Consider the following 27,780-nt stretch of genomic DNA (forward strand, 5'->3'; position numbering starts at 1 on the left):
ATCTTTTAGAGTGGTGTAGCAGTGATCCAGTATGATGTTGTCCCTGGTGGGGCAGTCTATATGCTGTCTGTATTTAGGGAGTTCGTAGTTTAGGTTTGCTCTGTTAAAATCCCCAAGAATAATTGTAAAGGAATCCGGGAATTTCCTCTCCAGGGTAGTAATCTGGTCAGCCAGCTCGCACAGTGCGTTGTTCGCGTTGGCCTGTGGAGGGATGTAAACTCCGACCAGCATGAAGGAAGAAAACTCCCGCGGTGAATAAAAAGGTTTACAGTTGATGAGAAAACTTTCCAAGTGTGGGCTGCAGTGTTTCTGTAACACTGTGACATCAGTACACCAACCTTCATTAATGTAGAAGCAGACTCCACCACCCTTTGTTTTCCCTGAGAGCTCTGTTTCGCGGTCCGCCCGGTGAAGTTGGAAGCCCGGCAGATTTAAGACAGCGTCTGGGACTCGCTCACTGAGCCAAGTTTCAGTGAAGCACAGGGCAGCAGAGCGTGCAAAGTCCTTGTTAGTCCGGTTTAAGAGCAGTAATTCGTCGACTTTGTTTGGAAGAGAGCGGAGATTCGCGAGGTGAATGGAGGGGAGTGCCGTGCGGAATCCTCGCCGACATTCAAAAACAAAGCAAAAACAAATCAGCGACCAATATAGCCACCTTTCTTTGCAAGGACACTCAAAAGCCTGCCATCCATGGATTCTGTCAGTGTTTTGATCTGTTCACCATCAACATTGCGTGCAGCAGCAACCACAGCCTCCCAGACACTGTTCAGAGAGGTGTACTGTTTTCCCTCCTTGTAAATCTCACATTTGATGATGGACCACAGGTTCTCAATGGGGTTCAGATCAGGTGAACAAGGAGGCCATGTCATTAGTTTTTCTTCTTTTATACCCTTTCTTGCCAGCCACGCTGTGGAGTACTTGGACGCGTGTGATGGAGCATTGTCCTGCATGAAAATCATGTTTTTCTTGAAGGATGCAGACTTCTTCCTGTACCACTGCTTGAAGAAGGTGTCTTCCAGAAACTGGCAGTAGGACTGGGAGTTGAGCTTGACTCCATCCTCAACCCGAAAAGGCCCCACAAGCTCATCTTTAATGATACCAGCCCAAACCAGTACTCCACCTCCACCTTGCTGGCGTCTGAGTGGGACTGGAGCTCTCTGCCCTTTACCAATCCAGCCACGGGCCCATCCATCTGGCCCATCAAGACTCACTCTCATTTCATCAGTCCATAAAACCTTAGAAAAACCAGTCTTGAGATATTTCTTGGCCCAGTCTTGACGTTTCAGCTTGTGTATCTTGTTCAGTGGTGGTCGTCTTTCAGCCTTTCTTGCACTGAAAATAAGTTCCCTGCAATTTCTGAAGAATATTACAGTAAATCTGGCTGAAACTTGGCCCAGACGTACAGCAGGTTTCCCGGAGGAGGGATGTGTTGAAAGTTGGACCTCAACTACTCAGGATGATTTTTAATGAATTTTTGAAAATTGACATAATTCTATTGTATTGACTGTATTGAATTGAATATAAGTTTCCATTAATTTCTGAGGAATTCTACAGTAAATCTGGCTGAAACCTGGCACACAGGTACAGTAGGTGTCCCAGAGGGGGGATGTGTTGAAAGTTGTACATCAACTACTCAGGATGATTTTTCATGAATTTTTGAAAATTGACATAATTCTATTGTATTGACTGTATTGAATTGAATAAAGTACCCTTTAATTTCTGAGGAATTCTACAGTAAATCTGGATGAAACTTGGCACACAGGTACAGTAGGTGTCCCAGAGGGGGGATGTGTTGAAAGTTGTACATCAACTACTCAGGATGATTTTTAATGAATTTCTGACATTTCCATAATTGTATTGACTGTATCGGGCCGTTACATTGTAATTTGTGCGCGCGCGTGCACGTGTGCGCGGGTATAGGCTTTCAATCGGCACATAAAGCGAAAAGGCGCTACCGTAAAGACTGGTGTAAAAGCGCAAGGAAATTTATGCGGCGGATAGGAGGCGGCTGGCTTGACCGCGGCTCACAAATGACGGCTCACTTTACCGCAGTACATTTTCGGTGCGGCTGGCGGAGCGGCTAGCTTGACTGTGACTTCGTAAGTGAGGGCTCACTTGACCGCAGTAGAGGAAACCGGCTATAGATATGAAAACACCCACCTGATCTACACAGTACCCGGCAAAATAAAAACGATAAATCCATCATTTATTCATTTATTTAAAATGTGTGCCTACCTGTAACAAATCAAGGCAGCAGCATTAAAAACACGAACTTCTTTAACTCAAATCAGTCGAGTGCCAGAAAATATCGCAAACCAATAAACCAGTAAAAGTGTCATTAGATACAAGTAACACGTAACCAGACCTTGTGACCTGTGAGTAACCTGTGAGGCGCGGTTTCAGTTTTCTGGACGTTTGTGACGAAACGAAAGTGAAAGTAAAGTTTAGCCTGAAGTCTCGTTCGGCGGTCAGTGTTTGTGTGTGTCAGTGTGTAACAGTGTGTGTGTGTGTGTGTGTGAAGCAAGATGGAGGGATCCGAGTGTCCGCCTGTGACCGTGGAGGGGGACTGGACTCCGGCTCAGACCAAAGCCCTGAAGAACAAACTGCACATTTACTTCCAGAGCAAGAAGAAGTCGAGCGGAGGAGACTGCCGGGTGGAGGCGGAGGAAGGAGCCCCGAGGGCGGCCGTTTACTTCAGCTCACCGGAGGGTGAGTGCGCTTCATCGTGGTTCAGATAGTAAAATAAATCATTTAATAATTAAAAACACCGACAGACGGAGACCTGCGAGTGTAATGATGGAACAAACAGGTCTGAGAGTCTCACTGTGACACAGAATGAAACACGTAATTCAAACAGCTGATCATAAAACTGTGTGTGTGTGTGTGTGTGTGTGTGTGTGTGTGTGTGTGTGTGTGCTGTGATGTCAGTGAGAGAGCGAGTCCTCGCGAGGAAGAATCATGAGATCATCCTGGACAGTAAAACCATCCAGTTGCGGCTGAGCTCAGAAGCAGTAAGTCCAGTTTTAGATGTTTCATGTGGATGTTTTTCATCACTCAGAGCTTCCTGTTTGCTGCTCACTGTCACTGCTCTGGGTTCAGCTCTTTGGACCAAGCACCTTTAGGTTTTTATGACTAATCACTGAGCGCCTCCCTTTATACAAATATCACAGTTAGTTCTTTAAAAACAGAAAACTGTGAATAACTGTGACGTATGAACCAACAGTCTGACATGTCTCCTCAGTGTTTGAATCATAAACATGCTGTTATGACCAGGGTGACTCCAGCCTGCGTGGCAGGTTTTCCTCGTGGTTATAAATCAGTCCCTGGGTGTGTGAAGCAGCAGAAGCAGGTTGGACTTTGAGCTGATATTTTCATATGTTTGCCCGTGCACTGTAATCGTGCCAACAATAACCAACCTGATGTCACATGGTCTTCAGGTTTGTCAGGCAGTGAAATCACCCATGAGGACAGAAAGTGTTCATCCTCTTCCTGATGTCACACTTTTGTCACACTTAAATGTTTCAGATCAGCAAACAAATGTAACAAAGACGACACAAGTAAACACAACATGCAGTCTCTAAACGAAGGAGGTGAGAACCACTGAGGCTGAACAGGTCGTTGCAGGTCGTGATGGCGGCGGCGAGTGCAGCTCGCCGTCTGCCAGGCCTGCTTGGATCAATGTTTATTCAGTGCTTGTTGCCACGGTGTTTCTGCTCTTCTGGTGTATGATATCTATGCTCTCTTTGATATCTGATCACCCACAAAACTTAGAGCGCGATCTGGATAACCTCAAGCCTTCTACCTTTCCTGATGATTTGGGTGTATTTTATGGCGGTGCGATTGCTGGAGCTTGTGTGGAACCAGCCTGTCTGTTCGTCCAGGCCTACCTAACTCATCAGTGCTGTGTAGAGTAGTGGAGACGAGGACCCAAATACAGGATGACACAGGCAGGTAGGAATGAATTGAGAAAAAGGAAGTGATCCTTTAGGCTGATCGTTGATACTCCAAAAGGCTAAACAAGGAGCGCAGAATGATAACAGGGAAGTATCAAGTTCCAGAAGACCTAAACTGGGAGACGGAGTGGGAAGACAGATGCTCTGACAAAGGAGGACAAGGAGGGTGATTGTTTGGCTCTCAGTAATGCTGCATCACTAACAAACAAGACTTTTCTGCTGAAGGAACTCTTTGCTTTCAACGAACTGGATTTTACGTTCCTGACACAGACTTGGCGTGGTGCTGGTGACTCCGCCCTGTTCTTAGTACTTCTTCCTGCCTGTTAGTTTTCAGCTCCCCTCACCCTGCTGGCAGCGCTAAGACGCCAGTGCCTGTTCAAATCCAGTTTCCAGTGTCTTACCCGTTATCCAAGTTTGCAGACATTTGTCATAAACTTCCTTTACTCATCTTTTGTTCTCCAAACACAGAAAGAAAAGTGCTTCAGTTCAGTGAGGCTGAACTCTGCTGGCCGTTCATGAATATCGGCTCCCTGTTAGATTCAGAATTGAAACACCTGCTCCTCACATACAAGCTCTGTAATAACCAGGCCTCCTCAGAGGGGTTCATATGATTGAGTCAGTTGTGTCTGTAGGTCTTTGCCGTACTATGAAGAGCACTGATGCCATATTAATGTTATAACACTGAACTGAACCGAAGTTCAGTTTGTTTGCAGCAACAGAAAAAGTGTAATAACATTGGTATAAAACTCAAATTTATTTGAAAGTTAAAGTATAAGAAAGATATTTTTGTAATATTTGCAGATATGTAATATTACATATTTGTATCATATTCATGTATTTATACATATTAACCTCGTAATGAAGTTGCTTTTGCTATAAATATTTTTCCAAAGTGCAAAACTGAAAAACCCCGTCAGTTTGAATGTTCTTTTAAACGTAACTGTCGACACATTTTCCTCTTTTTTTTCTTCTGTTGCTTTAAACCTTTTTTTTTTGTTCTCAGAGCCCAACAAGCAGCGACCGTGTCTCAGGTAAATCCTCCTCCTCGGTTTCTATCATCACTGAATTCTGTTCATTTGTTTCAGCATCTTCTTCATGTGAAATAAGTGTGTGTTTGTGGCAATGAAGGAATATTTTACCAGACTTTATTCAAGCTGAAGCACATTCAGGTCAGATTGCTCTCTGGTGATTTTAATCTCAGATGAATCCAAATATGTTCCTGGTTAAATGATGATTCCCGCTCGTCTGGAGTAAAAGACTCAAATCAATTTAAACCAGTAAAATATAAGAAGTTCCACGTGGGCTTATTTTTAATAACCATATATCAGATCTTAGTGCTCTGACCTCTCTGTGTTTCACTGTGTTCATGTCAGACTCATCGTCAGACTCAGAGACGCCTCAGGCTGAACCTGGAGCTGCTGCTGCCAGCAAAGAGGGTAAAAACAAAGTGATGAAGAATAAAGAGAACAGAGAACAAAACTACAGGAAGTTTGTATTTATACTTTATACAAAGTTGCATTAACTTGGCATTTGATACATCGACATTTAATTGTTTGACACAAACAATTTCAAAAGAATTTGTGGGAAAATGTAACCAGTTTAAAATCGCACTGTTTTGTTTTTCTTGATGAAAATTGACGCTTATATATATTTTATATAAATATATATTTATCATAGTCCAGCTATTTTTTGTTAATGAGAAATATGAAAAATATGTTAAAATGTGAAACTTAAAATGAATTCCACTGAGTTACTCTGCAGTCATGCTTCTTTCACATTTCCACAGCAGTGAACTTTGACATGAACTTACAGAGTCACACAGTGTCTGACATTAAATGGTCTCATCATTGATTTTCTTTGGACTGCTGTGAGTGGACGGACAAAATATAACTGTGGAGTGTTCCAGTGTTCGCTGTACTAATTAAAGGGGTTTTGTGTGGATGAAACAGCCAGAGGAAAACATCTGTTCATGTAACGCACAGAGACAGAGAGGCGGGTAACACTGCCGTCTGTCAGGTCTTAGACCTCAGTGATGAAGCGAGCTGCAGATGGACGGGACCTCCATCCTCCTGTCAGAGAGGAAAACTGAGTTCATTCGACACAATGGGAGAAGCTTTCTTTAAATAATGATGCTGTGTGTTTTCTGCATCCACAACATCCACCCTGATCCACACTGGACTGTGACAGCTCGTCATCACACACGGAAACCTGCAGTTTAAAACCTTTCAGATTTATTTGATCGTATATTCACATCAATCATGAAAGTTCACGCCTGCAGTGCATGTGTGAGAAGAGCTTCATTCTGTGAGGTGAAATTCAAGAACAACAGTTTTTCCTTCATAAACTATTATAAATAAATACTTACTAGTGTTAAGGGCACACACCAGCGTTCGTCTCAACTAAACAAATAAATCAAAACATATGTGGTTCTTCTTCTTAGTCCAGTGATTTTGGAGCCATTTTTCTTCACTGATTTTATTTTGGATAAAGTATTTTGATTTTGCCCCTTGACGGTGCTTCAAGTAAAGAAAGAGAAATGTCAGTAAAGTAAAGTTTTAGGAACAACAGGTGAACAAAAGCCTCCTTCCCTCACTGCTCACAGACACTTTCTTTGATCAGGTTTGTGTGTTTCTCTCAGACTCAGAGTCGTCTCAGAGCTGTGCAGTGGTTTTGGAAAACGTCACAGACAACATGTCCACAGATCTGCTCTCCATGCTGGTGGAGAACATCTGCAGGTTGGATGAGAACAGCTACAGCATGGAGAGGATCCTGGAATCCAACAAAGCTGTGGTCACCTTCAGCAGCCCTGCAGGTAGGAAGCAGACAGCTACCACCTGATTAGGTGACAGCGGGAAGGAACAACTCCCTTTTAACAGGAAGAATTTACATTCAAAATAAAATAATAATTAAAAAATTATTATTTATTTAAAATAATGAAGGATTTTAAACTTGGTTCTGGATTTACACTCCACTGGTTCAAGAACTTTTTTGAGAAAAGGAAGTTGGAGATTGGCCTGTAATTAGCTAGGACAGCTGGGTCACTCGCCACTTTAAAGGCCAGGCGCCCATTAATTAAGTGCAGCCAGCAGCTTAGGTTAGCATAGCTATTGAAACCAGGATAAAGGCTCGTTCGGTTCATCCACAGCTTTTTAACCTTCGATAAGTGACTCGCTTTAAGCTCACCTCTGACAGCCTGAGTACACATGTGGGTCCTGCAACAGTCGACACACTAACAGCACAAAATATTAACACATCTGTCTGCAATAACGGAGGATTATTAAATATATAAAGTAGATCCAACAAAGATTGCCTTTATATTTGAAACAAGGACAAAGCCTGACATCATTATATAGATAACACTGTGTAATCCAGCTCTTCTCTCTCACCCTCTCACCTGTTTCAGTGTGAAAGGATTAACCTGGATTATTTTGCAGATGTGGAGAGATTCCTGTCTGTAAGTCAGACCAGCACAAAGATGAAGAAGCATGGACTGACCGCTCGGCCCCGAAAGGTAGCAACAAACATCCGAGTGGAGAGTCTTCCTCCGCCTGTGGTCAAAGGTACACACAGAAAGCAGTACATGCTGCACTTATTCTCTTTTGGCTCTTGACGAAGGCGGTCGCACTTTCTCCCCCTCCCCTCCCTTATCTTTCCTGCTTGGCTTTCTCATGTCTCTGTCTAGTCTTGTCTACTTCTCTCCCTTTGCCCTGGAAGAGTCTCACAGTCTGTTCTCTAAAACCTAAAAGAGGAATTATGGATTTTACACCCTCTTCTCGACAAGAAGCCTGGGTTCAGGAGAGCCGATTGAAGACGTCTATCTTTTCGGAACCATGATAACTGATCAGCGCTGGCTTGGCCCTGGGTTATCGAAGAATAAAGTAAGCAGAAACGGCTGTTCAGATCCCCACAAGGCTGCCCGCTGTGTTGATTGGAACGATGGAGCGAGCCGTGGCTTCTCAGAATGGGCTCATTAGACGCAGCACGGAGGACATATTGGAGAAGCTTGCGGCTGCTGTCAGTACTGAGACTCTGACAACATCTGACAACATCTTGGAGAGGCTGACGGCTGCACTCGTGCTCTGTGAGCAAACTGGATAACTTCTCGGTGTAGCTGGATAACATCGTGGAGAGGCTCACGGCTCTCCAGCGGGAACGGTGAGACACCAGTGATGGACATTAGATGACTGTAAAATTGACATGCAGCGGTTCGCACTAAAGAAAGAACACCACCGTTATTTCATGCGGCTACCATTTCGGCGCCAGCTGCGGTCTCAAGGGTGGAGCTGAACATAACAAATAATCTCTCCCCTGATAACAAACTGTGTTTAGACCCTTCGATCCAAACGCCCTCGTACACTTACCTCCGAGGCCGAGTCGGACGGCGGGTCAGGGCCCAGCGCTGGATGAATAGCTGCAAAATAGAATTATAACACTTATAAAAGCAGCTGCACAAACAAAACAATAAGTGTCATAATTCTGTCATTTGATCACTTTTTCTCAGTTATAGCTGAATAAACTTCCTACTGTGTTGAGAAACAAATAACTCAAACGTGGGTGTGTGCTGACTGATGTTGACTGTTACTTAATCAAATAGCACTAAAACTCTGCTGCTAGTTCAAGCAAACAGCCCAGAATCTGCCGCCCTCACCCTGGAGGAGGCCCTGCACTTTACAGAAAAGAAATGCTGCTGACAGTAAAGTTTTAGGAACAACAGGTGAACAAAAGCCTCCTTCCCTCACTGCTCACAGACACTTTCTTTGATCAGGTTTGTGTGTTTCTCTCAGACTCAGAGTCGTCTCAGAGCTGTGCAGTGGTTTTGGAAAACGTCACAGACAACATGTCCACAGATCTGCTCTCCATGCTGGTGGAGAACATCTGCAGGTTGGATGAGAACGGCTACAGCATGGAGAGGATCCTGGAATCCAACAAAGCTGTGGTCACCTTCAGCAGCCCTGCAGGTAGGAAGCAGACAGCTGGACGTTTCCACATACATAAACACAACGAGCCAGTACAAGGACAAACATCCAAAATCCCCTTTAGATTAACCTTTGAGTCTAATTTTAAACCTGACTTTATAAAAAATCACATATCTGATCTGGAAAAGTGTAGAGAAGCACAAACCACGTGATATGATTTGAATAATGAATCATTTTCATATAAATATTACTTTAAACTACACAAACATTGCATTCCATTTACTTTATATAGCATTAAGACTGTAAAACAATAATGCAGAGGAAACTCAAGAATCCGATAGCCACCTATCGGCAAGCACTTTGGCGACAGTGGGAAGGAAAAATTCCCTTTTAACAGGAAGAAACCTCCAGCAGAACCAGGCTCAGGGAGGGGCGGGGCCATCTGCTGTGATTGGTTGGGGTGAGAGAAGGAAGACAGGATAAAGACATGCTGTGGAAGAGAGACAGAGGTTAATAACAGATATGATTCAATGCAGAGAGGTCTGTTAACACACAGTGAGTGAAGAAGAAACACCCAGTGCATCATGGGAATCCCCCGGCAGCCTACGTCTATTGCAGCATAACTAAGGGAGGATTCAGGGTCACCTGGTCCAGCCCTAACTATATGCTTTAGCAAAAAGGAAAGTTTGAAGCCTAATCTTGAAAGTAGAGATAGTGTCTGTCTCAGGATTCAGAAAGATAAAGCTTGATGCTGGATTTAAATCGTGCTATTTTAAGAACATTTGTAATAGAAACAAAAAGTAGATAACTGGCGATCTATTGGGGTCATATGGCACTATGAGGTCTTTAGGATCAGACGGGGCCTGATCTCGGTCACGCTCAGCGGCCCTGCAGTGAGGATAACCTGCTTGACTTTACATCATACACAAACAAGTGAAGCACATGTTAAACAATTTTTACTTTGATATCAGTAATCATAAATAAATTGGTATCAGTAAAGTAAAAGAATGAAAAGATCCAAATACCTCTACAGACTCTTTGAGCAGAGGAACCTATCACTGCTCTCCTTTATCACCATTCTGTTTGCTGCCACTGATCCCAACGTCTTCGTTGCTTTACATACAACATAATGTCGTCTGGATACAAATTAAGATCACAGCATTGAGCATAATCAAGAACCTGAATGAATATTGTTTCCTTTGACCACAACTAGTGAAAATATTAACTCTCCTAATCCTTGATTCAAATTTGAAACAGGGTCCATTAGAAAGAACACAAACAGCATAAAATGACAGCAGATCTGTCTCCAATAAAGCAGGATTGTTAAATATAGAAAATAAATCTTTATTGACTCTACATTTAAAAAATAAAGAGGAAGCCTTCATTCATTCATAAGAACATTTCTAGATAATATGTTGTAGCCCAGCATTTCTCTCTCACCCTGTTTCAGTCTGAAAGGATTAATCTGGATTATTTTGCAGATGTGGAGAGATTCCTCTCTGTAAGCCAGACAAGCACAAAGATGAAGAAGCATGGACTGACCGCTCGGCCTCTGGAGGCAGCAACGAACATCCGAGTGGAGAGTCTTCCTCCGACTGTGGTCAAAGGTACATGTGCTCCTAAAAACCATAGACTGTATATAGAAACCTTTGGATAATTAATACATTATTTTTAATAAACAGCAGGGGTCGACTCCTCTGGTTGAAAAAAGTTTACCAGAACATGAGCCTACTGCTCAATATAGCTGTTATGTTATATTCGATTTTAGGTTAGCATTTTACAGTGGCTTTATTTGTTGGGACAGTTTGAACTTTTCTCGCTTCCAATTTCACCTGAAATCAACACATGAAATCTAGAAAGGAGCTAATCAATACAACAAGAGGCATAGTTACTTATACAGATAATACACAAGCTAAATATAAAAATAATTATCTTCTCCTCAATACAGGAAATGAACTCAGTGCATGAATGAGCTCATTCATCATTATAGCTGTGTACAGTGTAGCTTCCACACTTTTTGCCCCCTGCTGACCCAAATCCAAATGGTGCTGAGTGCTTTAAGGGGTCTCCCTGGAGCTGAGCTGGGCTTTGCCATTGCTACCACATGGCTGTTAAATCGATTCAACCCTAAATTTCTTTCTAACCTTTCGGAACAATAAGGACAATGTCAAGGCTCTGTGTGCGGGCAGGCGGAGATGAGGATCCAGATGCAGGACTCTGAGACGGAATGTAACTGAAAACTTCAGCTTTTATTGCTGGCACCAACACAAAAACAGAAACCAAACCAAGAACCCAAACAGGACCACAAAGGCTGGATCTGAGGGTACGACGCAACACCGAGCACGGGAAAACACAGGGCTAATATACACAGGGACGTAATCAGGGAATGGAAAACAGGAGGGAGACACAGCTGGGAGAAATTGGACTAACGAGACAGGGGAGCAGTAAAACGAATAAACAGAAACCTATAATTCTCATAATGGTCAACGATGTAAAAGAATCAAAATGCAATCCAAAATACAAAATTAAACCAAGACACGAGAAACTCGAAATACTGGGTCAAAACTGACCCAGAACCGTGACAGTACCCCACCTCCAAGGGCTGGCTCCTGACAGCCCTAAACAAAAAACAGAATAACGAACTAGAGCACCAGGCCAGAGTGGGCGGAGGGGGTCCAGGATGGAGGGACGGAAACAAAACAGAAAACAAGGAGCATGATTCCATCAGTCCATAAACAAGAAAACAGGTCAACACAAAACTAGATCCATCACGAGTCCACAAGAAAGTTCAGGGGGTCGACCCGAAGGTAGACAGCACGGGGCCAATCAGTTCAGGGGGCCGGCTGTGTGGACCGCAATGGCAGCGACGCAGACGAGACACATCAGGAGGCCGGCCACGCGGAAGGCAGTGGTGGCAACAAAGCAGGTCCGGAAGCCGGCCACGTGGAAGGCAGTGGCGGCAACGCAGGCAAAACAAATCAGGAGGCCGGCCACGCAGAAGGCAGTGGTGGCAACAAAGCAGGTCCGGGGGCCGGCCACGCAGAAGGCAGTGGCAGCAACAGAACAGGTCCGGAAGCCGGCAGTGACGACGACCTCGTTCTAACGGCGAAGACCTCGTTCTAATGGCGAAGACGTCCAACCAAAGGCCTGGAAAGTGGCCGGCAAAGGCGAGGTGGTTCAGGCCGAGCTGGGTCGGACGGCGGTGGACTGGCAGAGGCTGACACTGACGCTGGACCAGGCGAGGCTGAAGCGGAAACAGAGGCCGGACCCGGCACAGCCGAAGCCGATGCAGAGGCTATAGACATTTTTCATTATACTGACAATGAAAAAATAGAAGTACTCAGATTTTTAATGCCAAAAACATTTCTGCTAAAATAACCAGATAACGAACTTTGAAAGTAATTTAACCTTCATGCATCTGTAAAGCTGTGCATTTCTGGCTTTTTTCTAGACATACTGGAGTTGTATTTTGAGAAGACTTGGACTCATCCCAAAAACATCATCATGATCCCAAAAGAAAAGGCTGCCATCATCACTTTCAGTGATCCTAAAGGTCTTTTTGTTGTTGATGTAAACCTATGCTGAACGTATGCAGGCACCAGCTTGCTGTAGTAGTGGTGATTAATGTGAGGGCTTTGCCCACCAAGTTCTTTCACGTCTTTAAACAGAAACTAGTTCAGCAAACTTTGGAAACATTTTAGTGTTTAAGCTTTCAGAATGGATTCTGTCCGACTAATAGTTGTCCTTACTGGAGCTAGCAGCCGAGATGAAAACAACAAAAAACAAACCCAAACGTTAGAACACATCACTCCTGTACTTTGGTTATATAGTGCTTTCATTCCCAAGGACGAGGTACGTCTGAGGCAGCTAGCTTCACATAGGAAATATTAGGTCAGCTTTTCCAGTTTTTTAAAGTGAACCTGAACTTAGAGGCAAAGAAATCAGTTATTACTAAAGTTAATAAAATAAAATAAAAAATGCTTTAGATTAATGCCTGTTGTACTTAGAAGTAGTGTACAAATGACTGAAACGGTTAGCTAACAGTGACTGAGAAACTGTAAAAAGTCTAGATCCAATCTGAAATGTGTTTAACTGAAGTAATTTGAAGATGAAAAGTGTTGTAGAAAAATGATATTTGTCAGATAAAGAAGGTTCAGAACCGCAGAGTAACCACTTATCTAACCTTTGCTTCTCTGCTTCTTGTTTGCTGCAGTTGTGGAAAAGATTTGCGTTAAAAAAGACCTTGAGTTGAAGTCTATCACAGTGAAGGTATATCCATACTATGAGTCACTGGGAACCGCCTTGTACAGCAAAGAACGCCCAACATGGAAGATGCCCGAGCCCTTCACAGAGCGTGTTCACCACGTTATCTGGAAATTCCTTGTGGAGAAGAAACTATCAGAACACATCAATGATCAGATGCGTCCACATTTCTGCAGAGTGGATTTGAATGGCCCCGACGTGAAACTCAGCCCTGTGCCGGAGTTTTTGAGGCAGCAAGATCTGACAGCAGAACATGTAGAAAACTGGATGAATAAGGCCCAAGAGGCCTTCCGTCGCCTGATGTCTCAGTACACAGCATTCATATGTCACGTAAATGCACTTGGATGGAGAGCTGCAGAGAAAGATGTCCGTTCAGTTGTGAAGGAAGATGCCATCCTGGTGCTGGATACATCCAAAGGGATTCTGACTGTTGCTGGCCGAGCTGATGATATAAAACGAATCAGGGCTCCTGTGGAGAAGATTCTTCTGAAAGCCATGAGTCACATTGAACGACAGACAAACAGCATCTCTGAGGAAGTGATTTTGCCCCCTGCATGGTTCTACATCCTGAAGCAGGAAGGGCTCCACAAAGCTGCTCTGGACATTTCTCCTGAGATGAAACTCTCTTATGATGAAGGCACTCAGAAATTAACCATTACAGGACTCACTGCAGAGTTCTACAAGACCAAGTCATGGATCTCTGAGAAGATAATGAATATAAGTAAGAAACAACAGAATGTCCCCCCATGTCTTCTAGACTTTCTCAGAACATTAGATCCCATGGACTTGTCCCAGGATCTGTTCACATCTCAAGGCATCAGTGCAGTCTACACCATTGAAAGCAAATGGCTTCTCCTGTTGGGGAGTTCTGACAGAGCCCTTGTTGATGCAGAAAGTAAGATGAAGACTGCTTTGGCTCATCAGATTGTAGAAGTGGAAGACCAAAGAGTTCTAAAACTTCCCACCTGGGGCCACCTGAAGCAAAAGCTGCTGGATACCTACAACCTATCCAAGAAAAAAACGGTTGCCATTGAGATGCATCCAGAAAGAAGAAACAAAATAACAGTGGCGGGTTTTGTGAATCCAGTGAAAGAGGTCAGCCAGAGTCTGAAGGAGTTTATTGCAAGCAATTCACAAGTCCAAGAAATCCTTCATGTTGAATCCTGTGCTGTTGTTTCGTTCATTAAAAGGAAAAAATCAAAGGAGTGTTCCAGTATTGTTAAAGATAATCATGTATCAGTAAGGTTTTATGTACAGAAGCAGGGCATCAGCATCCTTGGTGCTCGTCTTCATGTCCAGAAAGCCAAATCCTGCTTTAGGGAACTGGCCAGTGCTCTCTTCACTGACACCTTAACTGTGGACAAGCCAGGAGCAAAGAAATACTTCCAAAACCAAGGAAGCATTTTCCTGTCTACATTAATGAATGACTTAAGATGTGCGGTCTTCCTTCGTCCAGAGATTGATGAAGAAGAAGAAGAAGCAGAGAATTATGAAGAAGAAACTAAGCTTTGTTATTGTAAAGTGCAGACCAACAGTGGAGTACTGATTTCTGTCAGTAAGGTGGACATCTGCAGCTTTGGTGTGGACGCTGTGGTCAATGCAGCTAATGAGGACTTAGACCACATTGGTGGCCTGGCTTTGGCACTGCTAAAGGCTGCAGGACCACAGCTGCAGAGAGAAAGCAGCGACTACGTCGCTAAAAATGGACGTCTACGTCCTGGTGACGCCATCATAACAGATGCATATAACCTGCCTTGCAAACATGTTGTCCATGCAGTTGGTCCACGATTCTCTGACTTTGACAGGAAGACAGCAGTGTCACGCCTGAAGACTGCAGTTAGAGAAAGTCTGACACAAGCAGAGATGGTCAACTGCTCCAGCATTGCACTGCCAGCGATCAGCTCGGGCATCTTTGGTTTCCCTGTTGACCTCTGTGCTGAGACCATAGCCCAGGCAGTTCGGGAGTACTGTGACAGCCCACAAGGTCTGAGATCATTAACTGAGATTCACCTGGTGGACAACAACGATACGACCGTCAGAGTAATGGCCACAGCTGTGAGCAAGGAGTTCTCTGACCTCGGACCTACCATGACCATCCCACAGCAAGCAGGCGGGAAACGAACAGGAGCTTCAGGGTAATGTTAAAGTTTTTTAATAATGAACTTTTACTGTAAACATCTTAACATTGATACTCATCAAGCTCATGATCACAGGTACCAATATCCAGCTCCATGTAACGTCCTTATTTGGATTTTGTCTGTTGTATAACTGTATAAGCACTTCTGTATACCTGACAGCATGGAGGTAATCTATATCCACAATCCCCCAAAATAAAACTATTTCTTTAAATCTTTTCAGTAAACCTTGTTGATGCTGAGCTAGTTGAGAAAGATTATATCAATTTATTGGTCAGATTTATGGTTTATGGCTTCCTAAGCCACAAAGATGGCTGAGCAGCTATTATTAACTTTAAATGGCTGCTTAAGTATTCAGTCAAATTGGAGTCATTTGGAAAGTATTTAAAATTGTCATTACTTCCTAGTGGACATAAGTGGGGTCGAGGCAGAGGCAGAGGTCAGAACCAATCACATGATGCCAGCTGGTGTAATGAAAAGCGAGAAGAAGGAAGAGGTGGTGGAAGAGGCGGTGGAAGAGGAGGTGGAAGGGGAGGAAATCATCACGGTAACAGGGGAGGCCTGAGCCCCAAGCAACAAATCAGCCATAGAGAGCATGGAGGGTAAGGTGGTTCCCCTTCTATTTCTTTGGTTTTATCACACTCTTGATGACCTCATGTCCATGAGGCCTCTTTGATATCATCAGTCTGTTATCTGATTGGATGCAGGTTGGAGCAGACCACAGCTGAGGGGCTGAAGATCATTTTATGTAAGGGAAGCATTCAGGACCAGACTGTGAGTACCTGTGCTGTCATTTGGATCATAGTTTAGAGGATTCTGTAAATGGTCATGTAATTACAACATGAAGGGATAGATTTGGCTTACATGCATCTTTAAACCAGGATTAAAAGTAAATTCTGGTTTATGCAGTATTTTTTCAATCTGTCGCTGTCTTTTCATGTTTTTGTGGAGTTTCTGTTCTGCTGAACACCACAACAGTGTTCACCACAGGGCCAAATGAGCTTACTACATAAATTCATTTGAATGCTGAGTTTACAAAGGAATGCTCATCAAAGACTTTTGTACATTAGTGCATTGGTAAATACAGCACATTCAAACATCCACTGATTCCAATTTGAAAGCTGCTTTATGTTCTTAATTGACTAGTGTGAAGGTGTCACGTTTCAAACACGACTCAAACTTTGCTCATTTAACTATAATTTGATTAACATGTCAAAATGCCTGGATACATTTCCTGGTCTTTCTATATCAGGTGGGCAAAACCATCAGACAGAAATAAGATATTAATTAAGAACAAAGCTACACACCTTTATCAGCAGGAACAACGAAGGCACATACAAATCTGATCACATAATTAAGAATTTATACTGCAATATTTTTATGGAAGACTGTACAGTTTGTGTATTTTATATACTGTAGTTTGCAGACATTTAGTGTCTCGGCCTTTTTAATGCAAAAATAATGAGATATTTTTGATTTTTTACTTAAAACTGGCTTTCATTTACCGAGCTTTTTGTGATTTTACTTTTGTTCCACAGACTGACGTCATCGTCAACACCATCTCAGAGGACATGAAACTGAACCAGGGAGCTGTGTCCAAAGCCATCCTGTCAGCAGCTGGAAGCAGTCTGCAGGACGCCATCTACTCTGAAGCCAGAAGGAACACGCTGCGATACGGTGATGTTGTCGTCACTGACGGCTACAACCTCACGTGCCAGAAAGTCTTTCACGCTGTTTGTCCTTTCTGGGACAAAGGAGGCGGCCAGGCAGAGGAGGTGAGGCCTAATAAAGGTTGGACACTGTAAACATGAAGGACCCAGGATACACAGTTTAGCTTTCCAGCTGCTGGTCGCACACACATCAGCTCTGGGTCCTGATGCCACTGAAATAAGGAGAGCGTGAATAGTCTATTAGGCTCAGCTGCCCTGTCAGCCTGCCGGTCACTGCCCCCTGAGCCCACTGCACCACCCTACCCTCTCCCAGCCTATCACCCCTTTGGACCACCATGAACTTAAATGACTGTGGACAAATACCACTGGGTTATCTGGGCGTTGGCATCTTTCATGCGGTGGAGCCATTGCAGCTGGGCTTGGTCTGAGCAGCGGGTGAATAAGTGTCCCAGGATGCAATAACAAAGAGAGCTGACTGCCCACTGGATTGCCAGACACTCTTTCTCCACCATGCTGTACCTGGCCTCCCTCTCCGACAGCCTCCGACTGATGTAGACTACAGGGCAGTCAACCCGCCTTACCTGCTGTGACAAAACTGCCCCCAGCCCTCTGTTTGAGACATCCATCTACAGAACGAAAGGGAAGTAGAAGTTACATGTGTGAGACAGGGGCTCCCACAAAGAACCTTTTTAAACCACACAAAAGCCGCCTTGATCTGCTCCATCCACTGGACCAGATCTGGGGCACCATTTTGGTCAAGGGGCTGGTCAGGTTTGCAAAGTTTGGAACAAGCCGGTCTTAATAACTGGCCAGTTCCAAGAACCACTTAACCTCTGTTTTGGTCTTGGGACATGGGCAGGATGCAATGGCTGATGTTTTGTCCGTCTAAGGGGCGCATCTGTCCTCCTCCCAAGTGGTACCCGATATACTCTACCTCTCTCCCTCAAACCACACACTTCTTTGGGTTGGCCATGAGCCCCACCTGGCTCAGGGACTCCAGGACTGTGGCCACCCGCTGCACATGCTCTGCCCAGGTGTCACTCTGAATGATAGCGTCATCCAAGTAGGCAGCAGGCATAAGCAGCACCTGGTCCATGAGGCGTGAGGCCAGGGCTCCGAACAAGCCGAACAGAAGTGTAACCAATTGGTGCAAACTGTACGGAGTGGAGAAGGACAGTTTTTCCTTAGACTCTGCAGACAAGGGCATCTGCCAGCAGCCCTTGGTTAAATCCAGGGTTTGTTGGGTTTTTTTTTTAAAAAAACTTGCAGTGCCTAACAAGTCCAGGAGGTGGGAATGGTGGAATTTTACACCTCCAACTCATCTCTCTTCTTCACCAGGCTCACCAGAGAAGCCTCTCTCCATGCTTTGAGGGGGTTGAGGTGATATGCAAGTTCCTCCCCTGTCTGACCATACCACCTCATAGTCTACGTCCCCCACCTACTGTGTGACCACAAAGGCTCCTTGCCAGTTGGCAAGTAATTTTGAGCTAGAAGACGGGAGTAATACAAGCACTTTATGTCCAGGGAAAATGAGTCTAGCCCCTCTGTTGTGCAGGTGCTGTTGACGTTGCTGGACCTGGGACAAATTTTGCTGTGATAACAGAGGGGCTTTTTTTCTATTCTCTTTTCTTTTCTTAAACTCTGTTATTCTTATAAGCCCCAGCATGTGTGAGATACTAACTTCTGATACTAACATAGCACCTCTCTACTCTCTACTCTTCTTTCTACAAGCCTCGCACATTCATCCGATCACTGTTTTCTATCCCCAAACGCTTTGTTACCATCATTCATGCACTCATCCACTGAGGGATGCATCAGGAGAAACTCTGTGCCCCTCACCACCACTGAAAACTCCACTTTTGTTCCTGGTCGTTCACATACCATACTGTGTATCTTGCCCAGTCACTGAAGTCCAGCTTCACTTTGTCTTATCTCTGTTTGTCAGGAGTTAACGTCCATCATCAGATACTGTCTGGTGGAGGCTGAGAAACGTCAGATGGCATCGTTGTCCTTCCCAGCAATCGGGACAGGACACCTGAGCTTCCCCAGAGCCCTGGTGTCCAAACTCCTGCTGAGAGAGATCCGCTCGTACAGCGGCAGCAGAAACCCTCGCTGTCTGAGAGAGGTGGTCATCGTCGTTCACCCCAGTGACAGCCAAACCGTGGATGTGAGTTTGTGACTCTGATAGGAGCTGTTTAAGTGCTTATCATGTTCTGACAGTGAGCACTAGAGACGAGCAAACCCACAACAAACACATGGACACATAATGTGCAGGCAGACACTGATCAGTCACACCGTCACCTAGCTTAGCACACAAACTGGAACAAGCGAAGCTGCTTGTGGCTACAGGTAGCAAAAACCACACTGAGTGGTGATACACACTACAGTGGTCCCTCGCTATAACGCGCTTCACCTTAAGCCGCCCGTGGATTTTTTTTTGTGTGCAATTTTGCATGTTTCCTGTTTTTTGTGTTTTTTTACAGCGCATTGTGTTCTGCATCCTCATCGGCTGTAGACCATTGTCTGTCAATCAATCCCGTGCAGTGTCTCCTGTGCAGTACAGAATGTGTTCGGCTTGTCAAATTTACAGCAGTGTGACTCTGAAGTGCTGTACTCTCAGTGTTGGGAAGGTTACTTTTAAAATGTATTCCTCTGCAGATTACAGAATACATGCCGAACAATGTATTTTGTAACGTATTGTGTTACGTTACTCAATGAGAGTAACGTATTCTGAATACTTTGGATTACTTAACCCTCCTGTTATGTTGGTTATGTTGGAACACCAATTATGCTCCTGGGTTAATTTGACCCGGGGCGTGTTTCCTCATCCAAAAGTGTCAGACACACTGGCACTGATTATTTTACAATTTTCTTTTATAATTTAGATTTTTTTTCGTTTTCTGTAGTGATGCAGATGACATGTGACATGTGACTGTTCTGGGTCAATCTGACCCGCAACATAACAGGAGGGTTAATATGGTATCACAACTACATGAATGAACTATTGCTGTGTGATTTATTACTATTACTGCAGGTTACTCTCCACACCAACACCAGCTAGATGTTTAAATCTTAATATAATGAGTAACAGTAGGTGGACATTAGGTAAAGCTGCACTTTTTGCAGCGATCTCGTGTAGAAAACTATTCCGTGCGTATATAAAACAGGTCCGCGGCTCCGAACCGTAGCAAAGGGACCTCTGGCTAATACGTCGGGTTCGTGTCGGCTCGTAGCTGAAAACTAGCTTTACTTTGTTGTCTGGGTCAAGTTTGCTAGCGAGAGACAGAGAGAGGCGTTGAAAGGCTGCTGCAACGGAGCTTATTGTTTCAGAGGAAACAGGAACACGGTGTACAGTCGAGTCTTAACAGCTTACTCACAGCTGGGCTCGTCAGGCTCTGTTTGGCTGCAGTCGTTATTATTATATTTACATGCTTCCAGCTCCTGTTTCTGCTCCGTGACAGCTGTACTTTCTTAAGTACACCATTAAGCAGTCAATGCTTTTTATTTCTTAGGTAATGACATTAGCAGAATTATGTTTTGTCAGCAGTGTCAAGCATACAAGCAGCTGATTTCATTAGAGCTGTATGAGAATATATTTGATGCTGCTTCAGGAGGAACAAACCTATGATGTAAACTTAGCAACAAAAGACAATAAAAACTGAAAAATCAAATACAACAAAGATTAAATCAGACTACATTATCACATTAATGTAATAATTAATTATTACATTTTACATTTTATTACAATTATTATTATTATTAATAATACATTATTATTTTTTCTCTGCACTGAGCTGCAGTTACAGCAGCTTCATCAGTGCTGTGAAAACAAAAAATCACCAGCATGAACGTAACACATGAAATATATTATCAGTGTTTCACCAGCGAGTTCACCGCTCAGAGGAACGTCCAACATGAAGCACGTGGTTTTCATGAGGTACCAGCTCAACAGGCTGTCGACCAATCACAGCACTCCTCAGGTAAGAACCATCAGAGCTACAAAGAGCAGAATCCTGTTTAGTCTGATGCTCACAGGTTATTTAGTCGTAATGTAGCAGGTCAGAGATTGGCCAGGACAAACTGAGGATGTTTTAGTTTCACTAAGTGGCCTGATGTGACTATCAGTGACAATTCATATTCGTTAAAGATGTATGCAAGCCTAGTTTGTCCAGCAGGTGTCGCTGTTGAGCTTTATGTTAAACACATTGGACAGAAGAGAGTAAACACTCTGTGTGAATGTTGGTGGGTGGACAGTTATTAAAAGGTCTTGTTTTAATGCCTTTAGTGTAGTTTTAGAAATGAACCTGTAAGAGGCGACGTCGTGCTTTGCTCATTGGCACATTAACTTTACAGGTCCTGGGTTCAGACCTTCAGCTCTGTCTGTTCCTGTTTAATTATATGGAAGAGTTGGTCAACTGTGGATTTTAAACTGTGTGTGTGTGTGTGTGCGTGTGTGCGTGTGTGTGTGTGTGTGTGTGCGTGTGTGTGTGTGTGTGTGTGTGCGTGTGTGTGCGCGTGCGTGTGTGTGTGCGCGCGTGTGTGTGTGTGCGCGTGCGTGTGTGTGCGTGCGTGCGTGCGTGTGTGTGCGCGCGCGTGTGTGTGTGTGTGTGTGCGTGCGTGCGTGCGTGCGTGTGTGTGTGTGTGTGTGTGTGTGTGTGCGTGCGTGCGTGTGTGTGTGCGTGCGTGCGTGCGTGCGTGCGTGTGTGTGTGTGTGTGTGTGCGTCTACATTTCTCTGTCCCAGTCTTGTCCACCACCCTCGATGTGTACCAGATGCAGATCGATCAACTCACCTTTGAGGCATCATCAGGTGACATTACCAAGGAAGCCAGTGATGTCATTGTCAATTCCTCCAATCAGAGCTTTAACCTTAAAGCAGGTGAGTGTTGACTTTATATTTGTGGCTACAACAGTTAAGACACTGAGTAGGACCTTCCTTCAGGGTGCTGTGCAGTATCTATGCCGTTCCTAAGACTGATCTGAGATGTTGTTCCTGGGATCTGCTGGAGCCACTCGCCCAGGTTGATAGTCGCCGCACCGAGTGCTCCATTTACCACTGGGACCACCGTCACCTTCACCCGCCACATCTTCTCGAGCTCCTCTCTGAGCCCTTGGTACTTCTGCAGCTTCTCATTCTTCCTGATGGTGCTGTCACTCGGTGTAGCTACATTCCTACAGCTGTCTTCGTCTGCTTGTCCACCTCTGCTGTCTGGTGCTTTGAGCACTCAGGGCAGTGCCCGTCACACTGGGCTGGAGGCTCCAGCAGATTCCAGAACAGCGCAGTCCTAGGAACAAACCAAAAATCGCCTGCAGGGCGGGTAGAGAATTATTATTTTTAAAATATGCACATATAAAGAGAACGAGACAGAGGTAACTGTGAAACGTGTTTTTTCTGTGTAACAAAATCTGACTAACTGCACCTGTTGCTCTCCTCTTATTGCTGCTCAGGAGTGTCCAAGGCGATCTTAGACGGTGCTGGAGTAACAGTTGAGCAGGAGTGCGCTCAGCTCGGTGTGTATATGAAACTCCAGCCTTTTCACTTCCTTTTTAGACTCACTATGCTTCACACTTCTCATAATGATGTTTCCTCCCTGCAGTGACTTCCACGGCTCAGCCTCGTGCAATGATCCTGACATCAGCCGGGCAGCTGCCCAGCAGGAACATCGTCCACGTCGTCGGCCAGAACGACCCTGCAAGCATTAAAAACACGGTTTACTCAGTGCTGAAGGTCTGTGAGGAGAACAAGTTCAGCTCTGTCGCCTTCCCAGCCCTGGGAACAGGTCTGTACATGATGCACACAGCTGTGCGTCCCAGTGTATCGGGCTTTACAGCAGCTTTCCAGATGTTGCCATCTGCGCTCTCTCCCCTCTCAGCAAATAGTGAGAGCACGACTAGTCAAGTGGACTCAGTTGCCCTGCCAGCCTCCCTGCACCACCCCTCCCCTGCAGCAGAGCCACAGGCTACACCTCCATCACAACTCGGTTCACTGTGCAGCAATGCGCAGCATCCTTACTTCACACCACTCTCACAAACCTGAGTTTGTGCCACTAAAATGTCTTTAATACAAAGTTGAAACACAGCTCTGTGTGTCAGATTACACCGATGTGTGATCAGAGCAGCTAACTGTCCGGTGGATTCACTGCTGCGAGGTAGTTTCCATCTCTGCTGCTCCTCCATGCTCGCTCATCTCAGTCACATTAGTGCTTTTTCCAACAGTGCAAACGACTCTGAGGTGGACTGTTGGTGCTCCGTGTTCTAACTGATTTATTTCTGTTTTTCAGTCAGTGTGTTTCATTTGTCCAGCTCTTTTTCTTGGCACTGTATTGAAATGAAACTCATATTCTGAATCTAACAAGCTGTCGTCCTTTCATCATCATCATCATCATCATTGCTTGGTCCTTGTCTGCCCATCAGGTCAGGGAGGGGCCAGCCCTTCAGAGGTGGCTGAGGCCATGGTGGATGCAGTGGTGCAGTTTGTGAAGAGGAAACAGCCGAGGTTTGTTCAGAGTGTGAAGATCCTGATCTTCCAGACGGCCATGCTGAAACATTTCCACATGAGCATGAAGAAGAGACAGGAAGAGACGGTGCAGGAGAAGAGTGTCGTTAGCAAAACTGAAGGTATTACATTGTTTTTTAATCTGTTAACAATAAATCACATTCAGGCTGATGCACTTTTTTACATCAGCTCTTCTTTGAACAACACTGTCAGTGATGAAGATCTAAGAATAGAAACTGCTATAGTGTCTTAAATATATTATATTTTACTATTCTCAATTAAAATATTGTTTATATGTTTTTTTTTAATTATAGTGTTTTTGTGGATTTTTCGCACATTGTTTTATGGAGATTGGACTCTATGTGACATTCACAGATCTCTTTGCTATAATACAACATTTTTTTGAGCTGTTTTAGACTAACTTTGTTTTTTGGGCTCGCAGCAGAGCAGCCAATCGCTGCTGACTTAGTCCTGGAGAGGGAGGAGTTTAAGCCCGCAGTGTTTCAGCTGTGTGCCGATGACCACAAGGTACAAATTCATTCATGTTATGTTTCCATTCTTATTTATTTATTTTACAGGAAGTCTGCTTTCTAGACAGAGGTCAGTGCATTTTAGGACGAACCCTTTCTTTAAATAGTCTTTTTACTTTAATAGTCAGGCATAAATATATTATTACACACTGTCTCTTTCTTTTATTAATATTGAGCTCAGATCTTCCTACATGTGTAATGCAGAGCTCGAGGCTAGTTTAGCATAAATAACAAAGCAGCAGAGAAACAGATTTCCTTGTTTGGTCAAAAGTTCAGAAAACATTGTTAGAGAATGAATCCACAGTTCCTTCAGAGTTCAGCTTCATCAAGTCTTTCATCACAGTGAGGTTCACTACCATCGTAAATATAGATCAAAGGAAAAATCTCTGCTTCTAACTGAGCAACCAAAACTATATTCAGAGACACTGAGTTGAAGTAACTGCTGGTCTGTATACGTGTTGCTCACGAGGATATAGTTCCAGTACACTCAGTAGAATTAAAATAAAATGATTGTCTTTAAATCTCTGTCATTAACACACATTTGTCTGATGCTGCAGGCAGCGAGTCAGGCCAAGAAAAGGATTAATGACCTGATTCTGGCTGAGCAGGCACAGAAAACCATCTCTGACCCCTGCATTAGTCAGCTGTCACAGGCTGACATGGAAAAGCTGAAGGCTCTGCAGAGAGAACTGACGGTCAGCATCCGCCTGGACAAAGGAGCAGAGGACCAGGACCCGGAGATCCACCTGGAGGGTCTGACCAGGGATGTCTACGCTGCTGAGTCTACAATCAGGTCAGAAAACAGGAAAGCCACATAAACCATTGACATGTAATAATTCTTGGGTTTAACATGTTACATGTTAAAGTATTGCTTTACATTTTTATTTGATGACCTTCAGGGACATCATCCGTAAGGTGGAGCGGGTGGAGGCCTTGATGAAAAAGGCCTTGGAGATGAGTGAGCAGGTGGAATGGCAATTTAAGGACCATAATGGGTCAATGGTGGCCTTTGACATGAACACCAACCTCACCCTCGAGGAAGCTTTCAAGACCAAACAAAAAGCAAAGATCAAGATCAACAATGACGCGTACACCGCCGACCCAGCGCGTGAAAAAGCAGTTTCAGCAAACGGACGTAATGACGTGGAGCTCCATCGAAAAGACCAGAAAGGTGAGTCAGTAATGTGCACGTAGTCCTCATTTAACCTGCTGGAAGAACACAGAACAATGTGTCCAACGTTTTGCATTGGACCAAGAAAAGCTTGAAAAGTTTCACTGGTGAGTTTTTACTTTTTGTTCTGCAGGTACCAGCGCTCTGCCTTTGCCTTCATGTTGGGAGGACATGAAGGACGACCTGCTGAAGCTGTTTGCTGTGGCTCCAGCATCTAATGAATACAACGATGTGAAGAAGGAACTGACGAAGACCGGACTCAACCTCAACATCATCAGTGTATGTTCAGTCATAAATACACGGACCAGGCTGTATGATGTACACAGAAGTATTCTATATTTTTTATATAATTGAAAACAAAAGGAGAGTAAATTAGTTCCCAAGTCTCAGCTTCAACTTCAGTTGGTTTGGCATAAACTGTAGTGTTGGACCTAAACATGTGACATCACCCACTGGTTTTCCATTCCCAGTTTGAAGCCTTGACTTTGCCACCTCGGATCATTTCAAGCCAGCAGAATTTCAATGTTGAATAAATTATAAATACTTTGTCAACAATCATTAGAGAGCAGACACAGAGGTAAGAAGGACAGTTATTGTACTTTGACGAAAATCACCAACATGATGTGTTTGGATTACGTCGGCAGATCGAACGAGTCCAAAATCCGTCACTGTGGCAGAACTACCAGATCATGAAGAAACAAATGGAGGTGAAGAATAAACACACAAACAATGAACTGCTTCTGTTTCACGGCACCACTCACACCTCCATCCATCTGATCAACAAACAAGGCTTCAACCGCAGCTACGCAGGAAAAAATGGTAAAGCCATCACACACAGTACACACATACAAGGGTAGAATATTTTAACACTAGTTTAAGTGAATTAGTTATTCAGTTAATATGTTCACTCTGTCTGCAGCTGCGATGTACGGCAACGGCTCTTACTTTGCTGCGGACCCTTGCTATTCAGCAGGAAACTACGCCACGCCCGACACCAGCGGACACAAGCGCATGTACCAGGCCAGAGTTCTAGTTGGAGACTACACCCAAGGACAAAAAGGCATGATCACCCCTCCTCCCAAATCTGGGAGTGCCTCAGACCTGTATGACAGCGTCACAGATGACGCTACTTATCCAACCATGTTTGTGGTCTTCAATGATATCCAGGCCTACCCAGAATACCTCATCACATTTACATAAAGAGCCATGCTCCTACTGTGCAACATGTCTGGGAGTCGGGTGTTTTAATTTAACTTCAGTCTATCAACTCTGTCAGATAAAATAAGACACTGTACGTCTTTGAAGGGGGCGCTGTTGCTTTCATTTTTCTTGCTGCAGGTGTCACTTTGTACTTTAAATCTAATCAGATGCAGTTTGAAGGAGCATTAAAGTAACAATACAACAATCAGTGAGTCTCTTGTTGGTTATTTCATACACGCTTCATGTTGATAATGTTATGTTTGAGTTTACAGATCCTGTTCTGAATTAGTCACTTGAGCTTTGACTGGATACATTTAATAATAATGAGTTCAGATGCTGCTTTGGTCATGGAAGGACATTCCCCTTCATCAGAGGACTGAGGATGTCCACAGTGATCATTTTCAGAGTTCCACTGAGCACTGTGAAGTAAATATACGTCTAAATTATTGTTTATTGCTCAGTCTTCTCAAACCTTAAAATAATTTCAAAGTAACTAAGAACTAGAGCTGTTCTTGACTAGATTCTGATATAAGTCAGAATGTGAAATCCCACATTGGTAAATAATCCTTCCAAGTTCAAAGTTGAGCCAAACCTCATGGATGACATTTTCATCCAGACCTGTGCAAAACTGAGTGAAGAATCCTGAAAACAAACAAAAAGGCCAAACCAGTCAAAAATGTAATTTTATTAATACTTCAGCTTTTGGCCTCATGTGATGACATCCATCGGATTGAAGGCTAACTGTGTATTTATGCTTCAGCAGCAAACCTGTACCTTCCACTATAAACACTATAATGTTGTAGTGAAACATTATAAATAATCCTATAATAATAACTCGTCTGAACACTACGATGTAACCTGACATGCCACCATATTATTGTAGCGTCTACCTTACAATATACAGCACCTGTTGTTGTGAGTTGGTGCTGTATAAATAAAATTGAACTGAATCTCCCTGGAAATCTAACTACAGTGTTGTGGATGCATTCAATAACTATTGTGATCAGATCACTGCTGATTCCTCCTCCTGCATTTCTACATATTTCTTTCACCAAAGTTTTCAAATTGGCAGTCAGAAAATAACAACAGTCAATACAGGAACTCACAAATATAAAAATGAACGAATAAAAGCAAATTCATGGAGAGTGACTGGCAAAAGTTAGACGAGAGAGAAAATACAAAGAAATGGAAACTTTAGGGATAATTATGGCCTGTATTTGTATAGCACCTTACTAGTCCCTAAGGACCCAAATGTTAGGATGCCTGGGTCGTTGACCCAGGGTTTTTGAGTTTATTATATTATTTATAATTTCTAGTCTTTGGGTTTTTGTTAGAGTCATGTCTTATGGTTTGTCTCTGTGTTATCCTTAGTTGCTGTCTCCCCTGTCTGCTATATCCCCGTGTCCAGTCAGTGTCTGTGTCTGCCCTGGTCCCACGTCTCTGTTCCCTCT

The 27,780-nt window shown here is 43.9% G+C and overlaps 1 protein-coding gene across 2 annotated transcripts; it reads left to right on the forward strand.

The window, feature by feature from the left end:
- Window positions 1-2,443: 2,443 nt before the first annotated feature.
- Window positions 2,444-26,537, forward strand: LOC101473124 (protein mono-ADP-ribosyltransferase PARP14). Of its 2 annotated transcripts, none has more exons than XM_076891297.1 (25): window positions 2,444-2,706; window positions 2,926-3,008; window positions 4,954-4,981; window positions 5,324-5,386; window positions 6,589-6,762; window positions 7,385-7,510; window positions 8,735-8,908; window positions 10,348-10,473; window positions 12,318-12,419; window positions 13,080-15,264; window positions 15,672-15,866; window positions 15,972-16,038; window positions 16,803-17,039; window positions 18,880-19,101; window positions 20,809-20,914; window positions 21,677-21,811; window positions 22,381-22,443; window positions 22,530-22,712; window positions 23,347-23,550; window positions 23,871-23,956; window positions 24,516-24,751; window positions 24,858-25,129; window positions 25,263-25,408; window positions 25,774-25,948; window positions 26,049-26,537. In XM_076891297.1, exons 1-25 carry the CDS (start codon window positions 2,523-2,525, stop codon window positions 26,327-26,329), a joined length of 5,853 nt encoding a protein of 1,950 aa, XP_076747412.1. In that variant the 5' UTR covers window positions 2,444-2,522; the 3' UTR covers window positions 26,330-26,537. The 2 variants fall into 2 exon arrangements, with proteins under 2 accessions (XP_076747412.1, XP_076747413.1); XM_076891298.1 differs by having other exon boundaries at window positions 23,874-23,956.
- Window positions 26,538-27,780: the final 1,243 nt, after the last annotated feature.

Source organism: Maylandia zebra, linkage group LG12 (assembly GCF_041146795.1).
Source record: "Maylandia zebra isolate NMK-2024a linkage group LG12, Mzebra_GT3a, whole genome shotgun sequence".
Taxonomy (NCBI): domain Eukaryota; kingdom Metazoa; phylum Chordata; class Actinopteri; order Cichliformes; family Cichlidae; genus Maylandia; species Maylandia zebra.

Bases quoted from the DNA above. Each gene is read 5' to 3' on its own strand.
- LOC101473124 (XM_076891297.1), top strand. From the start codon at position 2,523: ATGGAGGGATCCGAGTGTCCGCCTGTGACCGTGGAGGGGGACTGGACT. The intron at 8,909-10,347 runs GTAGGAAGCAGA...ATTATTTTGCAG, and splicing joins CACCTTCAGCAGCCCTGCAG to ATGTGGAGAGATTCCTCTCT. The intron at 23,551-23,870 runs GTATTACATTGT...TTGGGCTCGCAG, and splicing joins TGTCGTTAGCAAAACTGAAG to CAGAGCAGCCAATCGCTGCT.